The 21,336-nt window shown below is 44.7% G+C and overlaps 1 protein-coding gene across 1 annotated transcript in view; it reads left to right on the top strand.

Annotated features, from left to right (window-relative positions):
* Window positions 1-21,336, top strand: part of CORO2B (coronin 2B) — a 141,752-nt gene that overhangs the window by 97,742 nt on the left and 22,674 nt on the right. The window contains exon 3 of the mRNA XM_049777905.1: window positions 9,641-9,757. Coding sequence (XP_049633862.1) covers window positions 9,641-9,757 — 117 coding nt within the window. The remainder of the gene's footprint in view (window positions 1-9,640; window positions 9,758-21,336) is intronic.

The following is a 21,336-nucleotide window of genomic DNA, read 5'->3' as shown; positions in this document are numbered from 1 at the left end:
TCTCATCCCTTTCATATCTGTTTGACCAAAGCCATAGAGGCATCTTGCTCCAGTCAAGCAACACGTGTGTGTGTTTTGTGTGTTTAATAACACTGATCTTTTTGTTTGTTTGTTCGGTTAGTTGGTTGGTTTTTGGGTTTTGAGCCACACCCGATGATGCTCAGGGGTTACTCCTGGCTATGCGCGTAGAAATCACTCGTGGCTTGGGGGACCATATGGGATGCAGGGGGATCAAACAGCCATCTGTCCTAGGTCAGTGATGTGCAAGCCAAAGGTCCTACCACTCTTCCACCGCTCCAGCCCCAGCACTGATTTTTTTATTAATATCTTTATTTAAACACCTTGATTACAAATACGATCGTAGTTGGGTTTCAATCATGTAAAGAACACTCCCCCTTCACCTGTGCAACATTCCCATCACCAATGTCCCAAATCTCCCTTCTCCCTACCCCACCCCACCTGCACTCGAGACAGGCTTTCTACTTCCCTCTTTCATTCACATTGTTATGATAGTTCTCATTGTGATCATTTCTCTAACTGTACTCATCACTCTTTGTGGTGAGCTTCGTGTTGTGAGCTGGACCTTCCAGCCCTCCTCTCTTTTGTCTCTGGGAATTATTGTAAAAATGTCTTTTATTTTTCTTAAAACCCATAGATGAGTGAGACTATTCTGTGTCTATCTCCCTCTGACTTATTTCACTCAGCATAATAGATTCCATGTACATCCATGTATAGGAAAATTTCATGACTTCATCTCTCCTGATGGCTGCATAATATTCATTGTGCATATGTGCCACAGTTTCTTTAGCCATTTATCTGTTGAAGGGCATCTTGGTTGTTTCCAGAGTCTGGCTATTGTAAATAGTGCAGCAATGAATATAGGTGTGAAGAAGAGATTTTTGTGTTGTATTTCTGTGTTCCTAGGGTATATCCCTAGGAGTGGTATAGCTGGATCGTATGGGAGCTCAATTTCCAGTTTGTGGAGGAATCTCCATATCGCTTTCTATAAAGGTTGTACTAGACAGCATTCCCATCAGTAGTGAATAAGAGTTCCTTTCTCTCCACATCCCTGCCAGCACTGACTGTTCTCATTCTTTGTGATGTGTGCCAATCTCTGTGGTGTGAGATGGTACCTCATAGTTGTTTTGATTTGCATCTCTCTGATGATTAATACTGATCTTTTTAATAAAAGTTTCAAATGTTCAATGTAAAGAATTCAAAATCACTAATATCCAATTAGCCGATTATGAGCATTATTAATGTATTTTCTTCCAGACTATGTATTTTTAATAATGCAGATCATCTCATGTATATAACTCAATTCTGACTGTTTCACTAAACGTTAAATTGAGAGCAATTCCTGGGTCATTAAATATTGCTTGAAAGTGGCTATTTAAGTGATCTCATAATATTTCTGTATATTGGGGTGTGGGAGCTCATTTGGGCAATGCCCATGGTAGGACAGGTTTTATATAGCTCCTCTTCAACTAACAGCTGTGAATGCTTAGCACGGTTCTCCCTTGAGCCGCTAGGAGGAAATACTCAGCACGAAATGATTAGCTCCAAGCCTCTGAACCTTTCAAAAGTCCTTAAGAGATCCTCTCAAATGGGACATTTGAGAAGGTGGACATAATTCATAACTACCGCCCACCCATGCTCCAGCCCACAAGGGGGCCTATGTCCCAGCATCTCCCTCTTTACCCTTTTATTTACTTATTTATTCTGCCTTTTGGGGCATATCCAGCTGTGCTCAAGGCTTCTCCTGCTCTGCACTAAGGAACTTCGGTAGTACACGGGAAACCATTGAGATATCAGGGATCAAACTTGGGTTGGCCGAATGCAAGGCAAGAGTCTTACCCATTGAACTATTGTTCTGGTCCCAAACTTTTGAAAGAGAGGGAGGGTGAAGAACCAGAGTGATCATCCAAGAGGAAGGCACTTACTTTGTAGACCCAGTTTCAATCCCTGGCATCACATATAATCTCCTGAAAACCACCAGGAGTGATCCCCAAGCAACACCTGACTTCATTGATCCCACATTTGCTTCTTGTTTTGAGGTAACAGGAATAGAGCCCAGACACTCACACATTGTACCAATAAGACATGTTCCTGTATCAAATAACGATGTTTGATGATACCTGAATGGCCCAGACATGCTTCATGCGCAGGAGGCCCATGTTTGAACCCTGGCATGATCAGATCCTCAAGCATAGCTTAGAGGAGGCCCGGAACACAGATCCAGAAATAGTCCCCAATAATTGCCAAGTGTGGCCCCAAAACATAAAGTGAAGCAATGTTTTGAGGCCCAAGAGACAGTACAGTGGGTAAAGCATTTGTCTTGTATGCAACCAACCTGGATTTGATCCCCGGTACCCCATATGGTCCTCTGAGCCCAGACAGGAGAGAATTCTGGGCACAGAGCCGGTAGTAATCCCTGAGCACCATTAGGTGCTCAACAACCAAGATAAAATAAAATGTTTTATCCACCAACATTTTTGTAGGGGGGGGGGGGTTTGGGTCACACCCAGCAGCACTCAAAGATTACTCCTGGCTCTATGCTCAGAAATCACTTCTGGCAGGCTCAAGGGACCATATGGGATGCTGGGATTTGAACCACTGTCCTTCTGCATGCAAGGCAAACACCCTACCTCCATGCTATCTCTCTGGCTCCTACCAATATTTTTTTTAACATGATCACCAGTGCCTAGGGCCACTCGTGGTGGTGCTCAGGAACCATGTGAGGATGGGGATTGAACCTGAGACTCTGTTGTTGACACATTTATTTCTGATACTTATCGTAGTACTCACCCTTTCACCTCTCCACACCTCTCTGCTGTGGTGCGGGGATCACAACAGCCAAACTCCAGAACCAGGCTCAGCACATGCATACATTAGTAGGGATCAGACTGTTGGCCTCAAGCTTGTAAGGCGGGCACATTAACTACTGAGCTGTCCCCTGCTCTTCCTCTATGGTATTAACAGGAAATACACTTGGCAGTTTGTTACGAGGACCCCAACTTCCTGTCTGTCTTTCCTGGATGGGAGGGGTCTATGGTTGGTAACAAAGGGGTTACCTCGGTGGGGGGGGGCAGTGCAGAAGGAGCTGGAAGAAGACCCAGCAAAGGGTGAGATATAAGAGACAACATAGATGCAGAGAATGTTTAGCTTAGAAGCCACACATGGTGGTGAGGGTCTCATAATAAAGCTTCATGTCTCCTGGAATCTGACTGCCTTTGGGTCACTTCTTCAGCATCACGCTAATACCTACACACCCTCTGTAGGGGCTGAAGGCTCCATCCAGACATCTGCACCTCTAGGACTCTATAATTAATATTTAATACAACAGCAGTTCTCTGCAGTCACACCAGGGACCCCACTAAGCATATAGCTTATCACCAAGATACCATTTGTTGAAATTTAAAAAAATTTTTATTATCATTTTTTTTTTTTTGCAGTTGACAGGAATCAAACCCAGGACCTCACACATAAGAGGCATAGCCCTACTACTGACCATACATGTTCAGACCTGAGGACAGAGCGATAGCACAGCAAATAGGGCACTTGCCTTGCACATAGCCAATCCAGGGTTCATCCCTAACATCTCATATAGTTCCTTGAACCCACCAGGAGTGATTCTGAATATAGAGGCAGGAGTAAGTCTGTGACTCAAATATATATATATATATACACATTTATACATGAATTACATTATTATGTCTACAAGTAGTATACTAAATCATTACCATTGCTTTCTGTTTTATTATTATCATTTCTTTTTTGTTGTTGTTGTTTTTGTTTTTGGGTCACACACCTGCAGCACTCAGGGGTTACTCCTGGCTCTACACGCTCAGAAATCACTCCTAGCAGGCTCAGGGGACCATATGAGATGCCAGGATTCGAATCACCGTCCTTCTGCATGGAAAGCAAATGCCCTACCTCCATGCTATCTCTCCTGCCCCCATCATTTCTTTCTTTAAAAAAAAATTTAAGTACCACAATTTGCAAAGTTATCAATAGTTGAATTTTAGGCATATTCTAGTAACCATCACTACCAGTGATCATTTTGTTTTGTTTTGTTTCATTTTTTGGGGTCACACCAGGCAGTGCTCAGGGGTTACTCCTGGCTCTATGCTCAGAAATCGCTCCTGGCAGGCTCAGGGACTATAGAGGATGCTGAGATTTGAACCACCATCCTTCTGCATGCAAGGCAAATGCCCTACCTCCATGCTATCTCTCGGGCCCCAGTCATCTTTTTTTTTTAAATTTTTTATTGAGGGGCCGGAGAGATAGCATGGAGGTAGTGCATTTGTGTTGCATGCAGAAAGATGATAGTTCGAATCCCAGCATCCCATATGGTCCCCCGAGCCTGCCAGGATCGATTTCTGAGCATAGAACCAGGAGTAACCCCTGAGTGTTGCTGGGTGTAATGCAAAAAAATAAATAAATAAAAAAATAAAAAACAAAAAATTTTTATTGAGACCTATGTGAATTAATTACAAGTCTTCATAGTTATATTTAAGGTATATAGTGAAAATGAATTAGGGCAATTCCCACCACCAGTGATGACCTCCCACAGGCACTGTTTCTAGCCTTCATCACATCCCTTCACCCTTAGGCTCCTGGACTGCTAGTGTAACAGTTCTCTTTTGTGTATAGCTTGTTGTGGTTCTTTTTTTTTTAAATCCTTATTTATATACCTTGATTACAAATATGGTTGTAGTTGGGTTTCAGTCATGTAAAGAACACCCTCCTTCACCAGTGCAACATTCCCATCACCAATGTCCCAAATCTCCCTCCTCCCCCACCCTCACCTGTACTAGGCTTAACACTTCCCTCATTCATTCACATTGTTATGATAGTTCTCAGTGTAGTTATTTCTCTATCTGCGCTCAACACTCTTTGTGGTGAGTATCATGTTGTGAGCTGGATCTTCCAGTTCTCTTCTCTTAGTCTCTGAGAATTATTGCAAAAATGTATTTTATTATTCTTAAAACCCATAGATGAGGGAGACTATTCTGCGTCTCTCTCTCCCCCTCTGACTTATTTCACTCAGCATAATAGATTCCATGTACATTCATGTATAGGAAAACTTCAGGATTTCATCTCTCCTGATGGCTGCATAATATTCCATTGTGTATATGTACCACAGTTTTTTAGCCATTCATCTGTTGAAGGGCATCTTGGTTGTTTCCAGAGTCAGGCTATTGTAAATAGCACTGCAATGAATATAGGTGTGAGGAAGGTATTTTCATATTATATTTTTGTGTTCCTAGGGCCTCGATGGTGAACCTATGGCACCAACATATGGTGCCAGCAGTGGCACGCGAAGGCCTCGCAGCTGGCAAGGGGTTCACAATTAAGATATGTGGTGTGGCGGGAGGCAAGTGTCACCTGGCAACAGGGCTGGACTAGCCATTGGAAGGACCGGGCATTGTGCGGCAGTTTGGGCATTCAGGCTCAAAAAGGTTAACCATCATTGTCCTAGGGTATATCCCTAGGAGTGGTATAGCTGGATTGTATGGGAGCTCAATTTCCAGCTTTTGGAGGAATCTCCATATAACTTTCCATAAAGATTGGACTAGACAGCATTCCCACCAGTGGTGAATAAGAGTTCCTTTCTCTCTACCACCAGCACTCTCATTGCCATTCTTTGTGATGCGTGCCAATCTCTGTGGTGTGAGATGGTACCTCATAGTTGTTTTGATTTGCATCTCCCTGATGATTAGTGATGTGCAGCATTTTTTCATGTGCCTTTTGGCCATTTGTATTTCTTTCTTATTAAATTGTCTATCCATTTCTTCTCCCCATTTCTTGATGGGATTAGATGTTTTTTTTTTCTTGTAAAGTTCTTTCAGTGCCTCGTATATTTTGGATATTAGCCCCTTATCTGATGGGTATTGGGAGAATAGTTTCTCCCACTCAGTAGGTAGCTCTTGTATCCTGGGCTCTATTTCCTTTGAGGTGCAGAAGCTTCTCAGCTTAATATATTTCCATTTGTTTATCTCTGCTTCCACTTGTTTGAGAGTGCTGTTTCCTCCTTGAAGATGCCTTTAGTCTCAATGTCATGGAGTGTTTTACCTATGTGTTGTTCTATATACCTTAAGGTTTTAGGTCTGATATCAAGGTCTTTAATCCATTTGGATTTTAACTTCATGCATGGCGTTAGCTGGGGGTCTGAGTTCGCTTTTTTGCAAGTGTCTAACCAGTTGTTCCATCACCACTTGTTGAAGAGGCTTTCCTTGCTCCATTTAAGATTTCTTGCTCCTTTATCAAAAATTAGGTAATTATATGTCTGGGGAACATTCTCTAAGTACTCAAGCCTATTCCACTAATCTGAGAGTTTGTCTTTATTTCAATATCATGCTGTTTTGATAACTATTGCTTTGTAATACAGTTTAAAGTTGGGGAAAATAATGCCTCCCATATTTTTTTTCAAGGAGTGCTTTAGCTATTCGAGGGTGTTTATTGTTCCAAATGAATTTCAGAAGTGTTTGATCCACTTCTTTAAAGAATATCATGGATATCTTTAGAGGGATCGCATTAAATCTGTACAATGCTTTGGGGAGCATTGCCATTTTAATTATGTTAATCCTTCCAATCCATGAACATGGTATGTGTTTCCATTTCGGCATGTCCTCTCTTATTTTTTTGGAGCAGGGTTTTATAGTTCTTTGTATAGGCCCTTTAAGTCTTTAGTCAAGTTAACTCCAAGATATTTGAGTTTGTGTGGCACTAATGTGAATGGGGATGTTTTCTTAATGTTCATTTCTTTCCCATCATTGGTGCATAAAAAGGCCATTGGTTTTTGTGTGTTAATTTTGTAGCCTGCCACATTGCTATATGAGTCTATTGTTTCTAGAAGCTTTTTGGTAGAGTCTTTAGGGTTTTCTAAGTATACTATCACGTCATCTGCAAACAATGAGAGTTTAACTTCTTTCTTTCCTATCTGGATTCCCTTGATATCTTTTTCTTGCCTAATCGCTATAGCAAGTACTTCCAGTACTATGTTGAAGAGGAGTGGTGAGAGAGGACAGCCTTTTCTTGTACCAGAATTTAGAGGAAAGGCTTTTAGTTTTTCTCCATTGAGGATAATATTTGCCATTGGCTTGTGGTAGATGGCCTTAACTATATTGAGAAAGGTTCCTTTCATTTCAATCTTGCTGAGAGTTTTTGTTAAGAATGGGTGTTGGACCTTATCAAATGCTTTCACTGTGTCTATTGATATGATCATGTGAATTTTCTTTTTCTTGTTGTTGATGTTGTGTACTATGTTGATAGATTTATAGATGTTAAACCATCCTTGCTTTCCTGGGATGAAAACTATTTGATCATAGTGAATGATCTTTTTTTTTTTTTTTTTTTTTTTTGGTTTTTGGGTCACACCCGGCAGCACTCAGGGGTTACTCCTGGCTCTATGCTCAGAAATCACTCCTGCCAGGCTCTGGGGACCATATGGATGCCGGGATTCAAACCACCGTCCTTCAACTTCTAAGGCAAATGCCCTACCACTGCGCTATCTCTCCGGCTTGTGAATGATCTTCTTGATGAGGCATTGGATCCTATTTGCCAGGATTTTGCATCTGTGTTCATTAGAGACACTGGTCTGTAATTTTCTTTTTTGGCAGCATATCTGTCTGGTTTTGATATCAAGGTGATGTTGGTTTCATAAAAGCTATTTGGAAGTGTTCCCGTTTTTTTGATTTCATGAAAGAGCCTGGCCAATATTGGTAGTAGTTTCTCTTGGAAGGTTTGAAAGAATTCATTAGTGAATCCATCTGGGACTAGGCTTTTGTTTTTGGGCAGACATTTGATTACCATTTTAATTTCCTCAATGGTGATGAGGATGTTTAGATATGCTACATCTTCCTTATTCAACCGTGGAAGGTTATAAGAGTCCAAGAATGTATCCATTTCTTCCAGGTTCTCATATTTGGTGGCATAGAGTTTCTCAAAGTAGTATCTAATTACCCTTTGAATCTCTTCAATATCTGTAGTGATCTCCTCCCTTTCATTTCTAATATGAGTTATCAAGTTTCTCTTTCTTTGTGAGTTTTGCTAATGGTCTATCAATCTTGTTTATTTTTTTTTTTCAAAGAATCAACTTCTGCTTTTGTTGATCGTTGGATTGTTTTTTGGGTTTCCACTTCATTGATTTCTGTTCTAAGCTTTCCTTCTGTGTCCCTATTTTTGGTTCCTTTTGTTGATCTTTGTTTGTTTGTTTGCTTGTTTTTGTTTTGGGCCACACCCATCGGTGCTCAGGGGTTACTCCTGGCTGTCTGCTCAGAAATAGCTCCTGGCAGGCACGGGGACCATATGGGACACCGGGATTTTAACCAACCACCTTTGGTCCTGGATTGGCTGCTTGCAAGGGAAACGCCGCTGTGCTATCTCTCCAGGCCCTGTTGATCATTTTCTAATGTTAGAAACTGCATCATTAGGCTATTGAGACATGCCCCTTCTTCCTTCATGTGTGTGCTTGCAAAGCTATAAATTTTCCTCTCAGTACTGCTTTTGCTGTGTCCTATAGATTCTGATAGTTTGTGTCTTCATTGTCATTTGTTTCCAGGAAAGTTTTAATTTCATCTTTATTTTATCTTGGACCCACTGGTTGTTCAGTAGCAGGCTGTTTAATTTCCAGTTGTTAAATTCTTCTGTGTCCCTTTGTAGTTCACATCTAATTTCGGAGCCTTGTGGTCAGCAAGGGTAGCCTGCAAGATTTCTATCCTCTTGATTTTATGGAGGTATGTTTTATGTGCCAGTATGTGGTCTATCCTGGAGAATGACCCGTGTACATTGGAGAAGAATGTGAATCTAGGTTTCTGGAGATGGAGTGTTCTATATCTATCTATCTATCTATCTATCTATCTATCTATCTATCTATATATATATATATATATATATCTACTAGGCCTCTTTCTTCCATTTCTCTTTTTAGGGCTCCCTTCTTCATATTCAGTGGGTATGGCATTAGCCTTGCACTTGGATGACCAGGTTTGAACTCAAGCACTTCATTCGGTTCCCCAAGCACCAGTAGTAATGTCTGAGCATAGAGGCAGAAGTAAACCCTGAGCACCTTTAGGTGTGGCCCTCCCAATAAATGGCTTCTTTCTTGGAGGCCAGAGAGATAAGTTGGGAATAGGGTGCTTGCAGCACAGAGCTAGGAGTAAGCCCTAAACACTATCAGATATAGCCCCAAAACAACAACAACAAAATAAAATAAAAAGGTTTATTCAAAGGCCAGAGAGGGAGGTAGAAGTTTAAGGTTCTTACCTTGTACAGGGTTGACGAAGGTTTAATCCTCAGCACTCTATGGTCTCTTCAGCCCCACCAGAAGTGACCACTGAGTACAGGGCTAGAGTTCACACTTGGCACTGCCCAGTGTGTGGACTCTAATCCCCCAAATGAAGTGCTCTTTGTACCAGCAGTGGCTCCACTTCCCTCATCCCTCTCCCCAGTACCATTCAGCTTTGTGGCACACACACAACTATGGAGTGATTTGGCTGGCCACGCCTAGTACAAGCACCCAAAGATGAATAAGGTAGTCATGGGGCATCACGTACCTTTCAATCCAGACTAGAAACCCTTTTAGGATGTCCTGAGTCCTTTAAATTGACCCCTTTTATTTCTCTCTCTCTCATAGACGGGCAGAATTGAACCCAATTACCCCAAGGTCTGTGGTCATCAGGGCAACGTGCTGGACATCAAGTGGAACCCCTTCATGGATAACATCATCGCTTCCTGCTCAGAGGATACATCAGTAAGCAGGATGGGGACTCCCCAAAGGGGGAGAACCTCAAGTGTCTCCATTTCTCAGTTTCTCACCTCACTTTCCAACAAGGCCCAGGTTGGAGGGATGGATGAAAAAGACTGAGGGAGCCAGTCATGAGACGTGTGACAGATCTTGGGGACCTTTAGCATGATTTTGTTAGAATCTACTGATTTTGTAGGTGAGAATTGGGGGAGGGGACATGTGATTAAGCACTTACCTGTAGTCCCAAAGGGAGAAAGACTGGAGGGGAAGTATAGGCATAGAGGAAGGATGGGAAGGGAAGGGTGCTAGGGAGAGTTACTCTGGCAGGCTGCGCGTGGGACAGCTCCATCTGGAAAGTGGGCTGTGAATGGCCATGACTGGTCCAAGGACCCACACTGGAGGCCCAGAATTTGAACTTATAAAAACATAAAACAGTAGGAGGAAAGTGAGGAGGAAGAAACAGGAAGAAGAGGGGAGAGGAAGAGAAAGGAAGAGAAAGATAGAGATGGAAGGAAGAAAGGAGGTTGAGAAATTTGGAAAGGAGAGATTAACAATCCAGGAGAAGGAGCCAGAGTGGTGGCACAAGTAATAAGGCATCTGCCTTGTGTGCTAGCCTAGGATGGACCGCGGTTTGATCCCCCTGTAACCCCTGATCATTACCAGGTCCAAAAACCAAAAAAAATCCAAAAGAAAGGAAATTAAAATCTGCATCCCAGCCACCCTTTCCTCAGGCTCTGCTATTCTCATAGGGGAATAGGGTCAGTCTCAATATCTGTCGAGGGCAATCCTGCCTGTCCCAACACTGTCCCAAGCAGTCTCAGCTCAAGACTTTAGAAACAAGGGGGACTATCAGGGCCTCAGCTGAGTGGGTGAGGGGTGCTGTCTATATCCCCTGACTTCGTAAAGTGAAGAAAAGCACCTTTCAGTCAAGTCACAAGCATCTGTGTGCTGCTTGCAGCAATTGCCTGATTATGGCTCAGACTTTCAGGAGTGATGGAGTTCATGTGAACTGTGAGCTCCTGAGGGCAGAGGCCATGACACATAAAGTTCTAAAGCTTGAGCATCCACCCTAGAGCCCAGTATCCTACTTGTCTATTAGATAGGATAGTTGGATATACAGAAAGGTACAAGAATGGGATGTAGAGGTGTGTAATGTATGATGAATGACTCAACAGAGGGGTGGGAGGATGTGTGGATGGATGGATGGATGGATGGATGGATGGATGGATGGATGGATGGATGGGTGGGTGGGTGGGAGGATGGGCAAGTGGGTGGATGAATGGACAGATGGATGGATGGATGAATAGATGGACTGATGGATGGAAAAAGAGATATGACAAAGATGAATGTGTGATAGAATGTTTGGATGGATGGGTGGGTGATTGATGAAAGGTTTGATGGATTCATGGACAGAGGGTTCCTTGGGTATGTGGATAGATGGGAAGGAGTATGAATAAATGTATATATGGGTGAATGGACAAATGGACAGAGGGTTGCATGGGTGTATGAATAGATGGATGGATATATGGGTGAATGGACAGACAGAAAGACAAATGGATAAATGTATGGATGGCTCAATAGACAGAGAATTGCATGGATGTGTGAATAGGTAAATGGATGGACAAAAAGATAGATGGACAGAGAGATGGATGGATAGGTGGATAGATGGACAGAGAAATGGAGAGAGGATTGCATGGGTGTATGATACATATATGAATGAATGGATGGATAGATAGATAGATGAACAGACAGATGAATGAATGAATGAATGGATGGGTGGGTGGATATACAAACGTTCAGAGGATTGCATACGTGTTTGATTAGGTAGATGAATGGATAGATAGATAGACAGACAGAGAGACAAATAGATATATGATAGATAGATAGGTAGGTAGGTAGGTAGGTAGATAGATAGATAGATGGACAGACATATGTATAAATTAATGGATGAATAGATGGATGAATGGATGATTGTATAAATGATTAATTATGGATGGACAGAGGGTTGTATGTTGTATAGGGAGGTGGATGGATGGACAAAAGTACAGATGGGCAGACAGACAGAAGGTTGGTTCAATGTGTGGATGTATTGAATTAATGAGTGTGGGTGACTAGATGAGCAGCTGGGGAGATGAATGAATGGATGGTTAGGTGAACAGATAGGCAGGTAGATGAACAGATTGTTGGATGTGATTATACTGATGAACTGATAGAGCTAGCCAAATGAATGAATAATGGTCAACTAGATTAATGGAAGAAAGAAGGGATGAGCAAAGAGAGACTAATGGATGGATGCATGGAAATTTAAATGTAGTGAATGAATACAACTCAACTAATTAATTATACAAAGAAGGAGATTGATGGCAAATAATCTCTATTAGTTAACAAGGTTGGAGGAGAAATGGTCAGGTGGCACAGTGCCTAGAATGACAGAATTGACATGGACTTGATCAATTCTTAGTCAAGGCTTATCACCAAGCACATGTGTCTAACCCTCCCTGAGCTCTGCTAGGTTCCTTAGTAACAACAGCAGTGATGATTCTTTGGTCAATCACTGTGGCATAAAAAGAGGTTGGTGCTGAGCACTGGATCCCATGTTGCCTTGGGGACATGGTCAATTGTTGCATTAAATAATTAACAATGGGGCTGGATGGTGGAAGATGCCATCCAGCCCACATGGCTCTGCAACCTCCATGCAGCCGGCGAGTTCCAGGCCCAGGTGAAATTACTCACTCACACGCAGCCATCAGGAAGAATCATCTTTATTCATGCCCTTGCCACCACAGGTGTGTGGCCTATGTCAACTTTTTAAGCATTCAGCTATATTTTGCTAGCCCTGCATCTTATCTCCTGTTAGCCATCTTCCCTTTGGGCTCCATGCGGCCCAAAGATCCAAAAGCCAGGAAGCCAAGCCGGGCCAAGAGAGAAACGGCAAAAGGGCCGAATCCCCTGGCTCAGAGGTTTATCTATCCTTTTCCAGACCCCTCCCAGAAATGGGAGGTCTTGCAGGTAGTTACACCTATTATCCGGTTCCCAAAACTCCTCCCAGATATGGGTGGGTCTTGGGGTACACCACATTTCCCCCTTTTTTAAATATTTTCATGCGCCAACGTAATAAAGTGAAAATTAATATACCAGCCCTTTTCAAAAACATATCATTTGCAAAATATACTTTACACCTGTAACCTAAAATTCTATTAATGCTTTTTTACCAAGCACTATTTCGGAACTTTCATGTTCCTATATTTTTAAACTATATTGGGGGAACTTCACTGTTCCTATATTTTTCCTATACACAAGTACTTCAGCATACATGCATAACATACATTTTAAAAACAGGCTAAGTACATTAAAATACACAGTAAAACATTTTGCATTTGAAAATATTAACTTTGAAAGACAACAAAACACATTTAAATCATAAAGAAAATGACTAAGACAAAGATGCAGGTGGTTAGAAATTAGATGTTAAAATGGGCTAATCTGTATTACCTCCCTTATATTTTTATTTTTTAACCACTAACTAATTAAAACTTATTCCATCACCAACTATGAGTAAAATATTACTACCCACTAATTTTCTACACCTAAAACCATAGTTTAGATTAATTTGTCCCACGCTGATCTCACCACGTGGCTTTTGTAAACTTTTAAAGTTCAGATGTTGGTTTGTCCCACGCTGATCTTACCACGTGGCTTTCTTCCGTAGTTCCAGGCTCCGCTGCCGGTTTGTGATCTGGAGCGAGGATTCCAGGTTTTTCGCTTTTCCGGGCAAAGCTGAGCCCAGCCAAGCCGATCCCAGCCGAGCCGAGCCCAGCCGCTTGGAGCTTTTCGCAGCTTTTTTTTTTCTTTGGGCGCACTTTGCAAGCAAGTTTTCGGCCACTTTTCTGATGCTGGAGGGGCTTCACCGCTGCCTTATTTTTCCCTCCGGGCGCACTTTGGAAGCAGCTTATGGATGTTCAGAGTTTCAAGTGATTTAAACTAAAAGTTCAGTTCGAAATTTCCAAAGTCGAAATCCAAATTCAAGCCAAAGGTCATTTTTAGAAAATCAGTCCACTTTAAATACAGTCTTTTTTCTCCTCCGTTTCCAATTTAGACTTTTAATAAGTTTTTGAAGAGGCCGAGGTTTTTGGTTTTTGTAACAAAGTTTTAGTTCTGGGCCTTGGCCAGAGGTGGTGCAAGCTTTCACCTCTCTTGTTTTAATGGCCTTTGAACCCCCAGATGGGGTGTCGGCCATTTTTAAAAATGGTTGCACGTGGCCCAGGGTTTTGGGCTCAGTGCACCCGACAAGAGCCAAAATTAAACTGAAAAGCAGAAATGTTACCATTGTTGCTGGTTTCTTGGGTCCAGGATTCAGGTCAAAGTTCGGAGCGCCAGATGTTGTGTTAAATAAATAACGATGGGGCTGGATGGTGAAGGATGCCATCCAGCCCACGTGGCTCTGCAACCTCCATGCAGCCGGCGAGTTCCAGGCCCAGGTGAAATTACTCACTCACACGCAGCCACACGAGCCATCAGGAAGAATCATCTTTATTCATGCCCTTGCCACCACAGGTGTGTGGCCTATGTCAACCTTTTAAGCATTCAGCTATATTTTGCTAGCCCTGCATCTTATCTCCTGTTAGCCATCTTCCCTTTGGGCTCCATGCGGCCCAAAGATCCAAAAGCCAGGAAGCCAAGCCGGGCCAAGAGAGAAACGGCAAAAGGGCCGAATCCCCTGGCTCAGAGGTTTATCTATCCTTTTCCAGACCCCTCCCAGAAATGGGAGGTCTTGCAGGTAGTTACACCTATTATCCGGTTCCCAAAACTCCTCCCAGATATGGGTGGGTCTTGGGGTACACCACAGTCAATAGAGGGACAGACCTTGGGCCCTGACCTATGAACTACAGATGGAGGTGCTATTGCAGGCCAGAGAGAGCTCCTGACCAAGGATCAGTTCTAGATAGGGCTCCAGATAGCTGGAGCAGAACATGACAACCAAGAAAGGGAGGGAAGATTCCAGGAAGAGGAAGCAGGCCTAAGGTACAGGCCCCAGAGCATCTGTAACCCTGACTGCCATATCCTCAAGCCAGAGTTAGCAAAGGACCTTCTCTCTGTGTTCTGGGGTCTGGAAGTCTGAGGTAGGTGTCTGCAGGCTACTGGGGGGGGGGGGAGTTCTGCTCTATAAGAATTGGGGCTCTCTCTGGAGTCTCTTTTAAGGGTTGCAAAGCCCCTTCATAATGGGGGAGCTTCTACACCTAACCACTTTAGATTCTCTGCTCCTCATATCATGGCCTCCGGAAGTTTGAGATTCAGTGTGGATGGTGGGAAGCTCTCAGCTCCCAGAAGAAGGCACATGCAGCATGCCTGGAAAGCCAAGTGTTGGGGTGCAGTTCAGTATGTGGTGCGGTGTCATGTGGTGTGTGGTATGTTGGGTGTGTGATATGTATAATGTGAACTGTTTGTGGTGTGTGTAATGTGGTGGTTGTAGTGAGTGTGTGGTGAGTGTTTGGTGTGTGGTATGTTGTGGTATGTGATATGGTATGAGTGTGGTGTGGTACGGTATACGTGGCATGTGTGTGGTGTGTGTAGTGAGGGGTGGGGTGGGTGTGTTATGTGTAGATGAACGGGCAATGGTGATGAAGGAGTGTATTGTGTAGTGTGCATAGTGTGGTCTGGTCTGGTGCAATGCTGTGCAGTACGAAGGGCAGAGACCAGGTGGCCAAGGGCAGGAAGGGAAGCTAGCTGCAAAGGGAGCTTGAGCTGCAGAGATGAGAGGGGCTTAGAAGGGGTGTGAAGGGGCTATGATAAAATCTGAAAAGGTCTCTGAGGTGCATGGAAAATTCTACATGAGGAGAGGGGAGGTGAATCCTGCAGGGCTAGACTGGTAAAGTGGGTGGTGAAAGGTGTGGCTAAGCTCCTAGGACAAGTCTGGGGAGAGGTGTGGCTGTAATGATGGGGATAAAGAGAAAAGATGGAGGGGGGGAGGAAACACCCACTGTGACCCTAGGAGATTAGGCCTCTGTGCCCGGGGAATAAGCTCTGCTCCAGCTGGCAGGCCAGCAAACAGGGCTGGAGCCCCCTATCTCCCAGATCTCTGCTCTGCCTGTCTCAGGACTCCTCACCCCTGCCAGGACCCCTTAGAAAGCTAGAAAAATGTCCCCACAGGGTCTGCCCACTCCTACAGCACCCCCCATGTACACTCAGAGGGCACATGGCAAGGTCTCACTCACCCCTACCCATTCAACCCCCAATCTCTAGGGCATACACCCCCATAGCTCCCTTCAGAATTGCTGCCCTCCCAGCATCGTGCCGTGGAAGCTCCCAAGCTTTCAGGGCTGTGGGGGAGGCACCCCACCCACGCATTTCTCCCCGGGGGAACTCCCTCAGGAGGCATCAGGCAGGATGCAGTGTTTCTGCCATGAGGGTGCCCATTGTTGCCGGACTTGTGCTTTTTATAGCCAGTAACGCAGCAGGGAGAGCAGCTCGGGGCTCCCAGCCTCCGGCTCCCTGCGGGTTCTGGGGGCTCGAAGGCCCAGAAGGAGAGAGGTGCCTGTCTTCTCAGGGGGAGAGGAAAAGGGGTCCCAGGAGGGCAAGAGAGCAGTCTTAGCTTAGCAGCTGGTTTGCCTCTGCCTTCGCTTCCCCCCACCCTGTCTCCCAGCACTGCTGGCGGGGGCTCCCCACGGAGCTGGGGGTGGTTAGGCAGGATGTCAGCCCTGCTAGAAGCAGCAGGAAGACTCTCACACACACTCACACATCCTCTCACACACACACACATGTTCTCTTACACACACATTTTCTCTCACCCATTTTCTCTCGCACACACATTATTTCAAACACAGGCACACATGTTCTTTCGCACATACATTTTCTCACATTCTCTCTCCCACATGCATACATGCATTCTCTCTCAAATACACACCTTCTCTTACATTCACATGCACTTGCTCTCGCAACTCACACACGTTTCTCTCTCATACCAGCTCACACATTCTCTCACGCACATATTCTCTCTCAAACATGCATTCTCTTACACACATTCTCTCACATACGCATAGTCTCTCTTGCATTCTCTTTCACACACATATGTACACATTTTCTCTCATTTGTACGCTCTCACACACATTCTCTTCATATACATTCCCTCTGTCCTTTTAGCGATGGGGAGTCAGGAGTCGCTAAGCTCCCCACTAGCTGAGTCTGCTCTGTACACTTGCCACAGAGTCCCTGACTTCAGAGTCCTTAGACCTGGTTTCAACCTCAGCTTTGCCTTTCCCTGCCTGTCTCAATTCCAGTCACTCCACCTGATGACAGACCCAGTGCTCTTTCTGCCATACTAACTCTTTCTTCCATCAATCCCCATGAGCTTCCACTACTGGTTTCCAAAAAGACTACTGGGCTGGTAGAGAGTTCAGCAGCCAGGCACAGAGAGCCCAGTTTGAACCTCAAACCACATGGTCTCCATACATTCCCCAGGTGTACAAGGCCCCAAAGCTCGGCTGAACCTAAGCATTGAATTATTCAATCTGGCTGGAGGAGTTAACACTGGAGGAATCCCAGACTCCATGAGCATCCCCCAAAAAACACAAACACAAAAGCCTAAGCTAAATTATTATTTTATTTTAATAATAATATCTTCATTCAAACACCATAATTATAAACATGTTTGTAGATGGGTTTCAGTTATAAAAAATGAACGTCCCCCTTCATCAGTGCAACCTTCCCACCACTAGTGCCCCCCCATCTCCCTACTCCCCTACCCTTTGCCTGTATTCCAGACAGGCATTCTATTTCTCTCACTCACTACCGTTGTCATGATAATTGTTAGTGTAGTTATTTCTCTAACTGCACTCACACTCTTTGTGGTAAGCTTCATATAGTGGTCCGTCCTTCCAGCCCTCATCTCTATTTCATTGGGTATTATTACCATACTGTCTTTTAAGCTGAATTCTGAGCCTCAAAAGTTGAAAAGAAATCCAAACTATCTAGAGGTCCACTCCAAATCAGGAGTAAATGAGGGTTTCCCTAGTGGTCTGAATGAGAGCTAAACCTTCCCCAGGACAGGATTTATTGTTGAACCTGGGGTCAAAGGACTGCTTCTGGCCCCCTGCTTCCAGCTATTCTCTCTCTCAGAATGGCTCTGCACAAGATCAACCTTTCCAGGGTCAGAAACATTTTAGAGACAAAAGTGACGGTTGCATGGTGACAAGGATGAGATTGCCGGTCTGATTCAGATTTTGACTTTGACAGCCAACTTCTGAACTGTGCAATCTGCATCCAAGTTGTTGTTGTTTTTGGTGGATTTTTGTTTTTTTTTTTTGGGGGGGGGGGGTTTTGGGCCACACCCAGCATTGCTCAGGGGTCACTCCTGGCTGTCTGCTCAGAAATAGCTCCTGGCAGGCACCATATGGGGGACCCTATGGGACACCGGGATTGGAACCAACCACCTTAGGTCCTGGATCAACTGCTTGCAAGGCAAACGCCGCTGTGCTATCTCTCTGGGCCCTGCCTCCAAGTTTAAACATCTCTGAGCATCCCTTTTGAATCTGAGGCAAGCACATCAAGGACCACCAGTCCCATCTCAGGCATAGCATTGGCACTTCTTAGTGCCCCTGTGGCTCTCTTCTAGGCCTCTCTCTCTCTCTCTGACACACACACACACACACACACACTCACACTCCCTTTGACACAATGGATTTCCCAGGTTGGACAATAGTTAGGAGGTGAGAAGGAATCAGCATGCAAGGAGAAGATGAGCTTCATAAGCCAGAAGAAGAAAGACAAGCACAGGATTATCTCGCTTCTCTGTGTTACATAGAATAACTGGATGAGGAAATAGAGTGTAGGAAAGCCTACATCACTAGGTTAGGGGAAGGCTTTCACTAGATCACTCTTGACCCCAGAGCTTAGGAAGGAGAAGGAAAGAAATCAAGGTGGAAGGATGATGATGAGAAAAGGAAGTAATGGGGGAACAGGGGTCTGGGCCTCAGTTATATTGGTGATGTGGTTAGAGTGCTCTGGCTATGTTTCCAGTGTTGAATCTTCAACAACACTGAAAACATGAGCGCTAGAATGAAACCATCAAACTATAATGTGCCTGCCAGGTAGCAGGCAGGGATTAGGGGAGATTGGTGGGGATGGGGGCAGTGGATGACAGTATGAGGACAATGGTGGAGATAGTGGGCTCTGGTGGTAAAATTGGTGTTGAGATATGCTCTGCTTAAAATTCAACTATCAATAACTTTATAAATCACAGTTCTTTAATTAAATATACATTTTGAAAAATAGAAAATGAACATGAGCTTTTATCTCTATTAGAGGCAGCATATTTATCTTCTACCTGGTAATGAGCATAATTCTGGGCAAAACTGGGTAGGTAGGAGGCTAGAGCCAACTGCACTAAGCAAGAGCCTCTCAGTAAGACCCTCCCATCAAGGCCCTGGTGGGGAGACAGGAAGGCAGGAGGTTCTACAGGCTGTGCTGAGCAGTGTAGTACAGATAAATCAGATGCTTCCAGAAGGCAGAAATTATGACTCACCCATCCCTATTCTCCCACAGAGTGGCTATGTTTCAAGTAGAGAGCCAGGAGTGGAATCCATGTCTTAAGATTCCAGTGTCTTTGGACCACGTGTTTCCCTCCTCTGAGCTCCTGTGACCATGTAGAACTAGGTACACTATATGTTCTTGCAGCCTGTCAACTCTAAGTGTGTGACAAGCAGATCCTCAAGGGAACAAGCCTCATTTTTGGAAGTGGTGTGGTCAGAGGTGCTGACTCCAAAGTACTGGGAACCACAATCCTCCATGGGTGAAAAACACAGCCGAAAGCAGGCACCTTTCTTCCTGCCTTCATCATTTTTGCATTGTTCCATAGTGCGGAGCCAAATCTCTCCCTGCTCCTGTTGAGGATACAATGCATTTTTTGGTTTGTTTTTGTTTTGGGTCACACCCAGCAGTGCTCAGGGGTTACTCCTGGCTCGATGCTCAGAAATTGCTCCTGGCAGGCTCGGGGGACCATATGGGATGCCAGGATTCGAACCAACCGTCCTTTTGCATGGAAGGCAGTTGCCTTACCTCCCTGCTATCTCTCCGGCTTTTTTTTTTTTGGTTTTTGGGCCACACCCGGTGACACTCAGGGGTTACTCCTGGCTATGCGCTCAGAAGTCACTCCTGGCTTGGGGAACCATATGGGACACCGGGGGATAGAACCGTGGTCCGTCCTAGTCTAGCGCTGGCAAGGCAGGCACCTTACCTCTAGCGCCACCGCCCGGCCCCGATACAATGCATTTTAAAAAGAAAAACTCACATCCAAAATGTGTCGTTTATAAAAATCATATAGAATCCTCATGTATCCTGAAACAGTATTTTAAGTGCCTATTTAGTAGAGCTGCTGTTTTGTTTTGTTGTTTGTTTTATTTCGGGAACCATGCCAGGCCTTGGTCAGGTTTCATTCTTGATGATGCTCAGGGACCAAACCCACGTTGGCCACCTGCAAGACAAATGCTCTGCCCTTTGCACTCTCTCTCTCTCTCTCTCTCTGGCCTCTAGGGTAGCAGGTTTTTGTTTTGGTTTGGTTTGGTTTTTCGGGCCACACCCGTTTGATGCTCAGGGGTTACTCCTGGCTAAGTGCTCAGAAATCAACCCTGGCTTGGAGGGACCATATGGGACGCCGGGGGATCGAACCGCGGTCCTTCCTTGGCTAGCACTTGCAAGGCAGATGCCTTACCTCTAGCGCCACCGCGCCGGCCCCTAGCGTAGCAGTTTTAATTCTGCTTTAGGCTTCATAGTAGCTCTGTTACAGAGGTTTGCAGAGCCTTGAGGATGAACAAACTGACCTTCAGGGAAAGTAAGTGGCTTCCACTGGGCATTTCATAGGCAGTCAAGCCAGAGCCCGGGTTTGAATGAGCTTGTCATACAGCAAAGCTCTGAGGGCTTGCTTACCCATGCATTCTGAAATTCCCTTGATAGTCCTCATTGCCTTAGCCTGGTTTGCAATCTGCTCTCTCCCCACCAAGACCACATCCGCTTGTATCACTTTGGTCACAGGCGAGGTACTGAGCCGGTTTTGTTGAACTAAATGTATCAGAATTCAGCAAGGCTATGACCCAGGGACCTTAAGCCGGGACAGTCCCAGGCACAGCTGTCTTAAGGGACAGAGCCTCTGGCCGCTTTCCCTCCCCTTCCTTCCCCAGATCCGGTCTGGCAGACAGATACAGTTTCCTGTGGACAAGCAAAGGCCTCTCTAGGCAGATCCCAGTCCTCCCCTCCCATGTTCTTTGTTTCCCCACAATCCCTTAAGTACCCACGGCTTGAAATTCTTTACTAAGAATCTCAGCCTGGTGGGCCCAGCTTCTGTTTTTTTGTTTTCTTTGGGGGCATACCCAGCAATCCTCAGGGCTTACTGTGCTCTGAGATCACATACCTGGCAGGGCTAAGAGAGGAGGCAGAGGGGTCCCTTTGTGGTGCCAGGGATCAAACCCAGGCTTGCTGGGTGCAGGGCAGATGCTATAAGGTTATAAGGCTCTGCTCTGGCCATCAGCCTCAGACACTCTGAACCCATGTAGCTGTTGTAGCAGTGCATGAAGCCAAGTCCTGGCTCTTACCCCCGT

Source organism: Suncus etruscus, chromosome 1 (assembly GCF_024139225.1).
Source record: "Suncus etruscus isolate mSunEtr1 chromosome 1, mSunEtr1.pri.cur, whole genome shotgun sequence".
In the NCBI taxonomy this organism is placed as follows: domain Eukaryota; kingdom Metazoa; phylum Chordata; class Mammalia; order Eulipotyphla; family Soricidae; genus Suncus; species Suncus etruscus.
The sequence above is the reverse complement of the archived record's forward strand: the minus strand, read 5'-3'. Positions and strand labels throughout refer to the sequence as shown.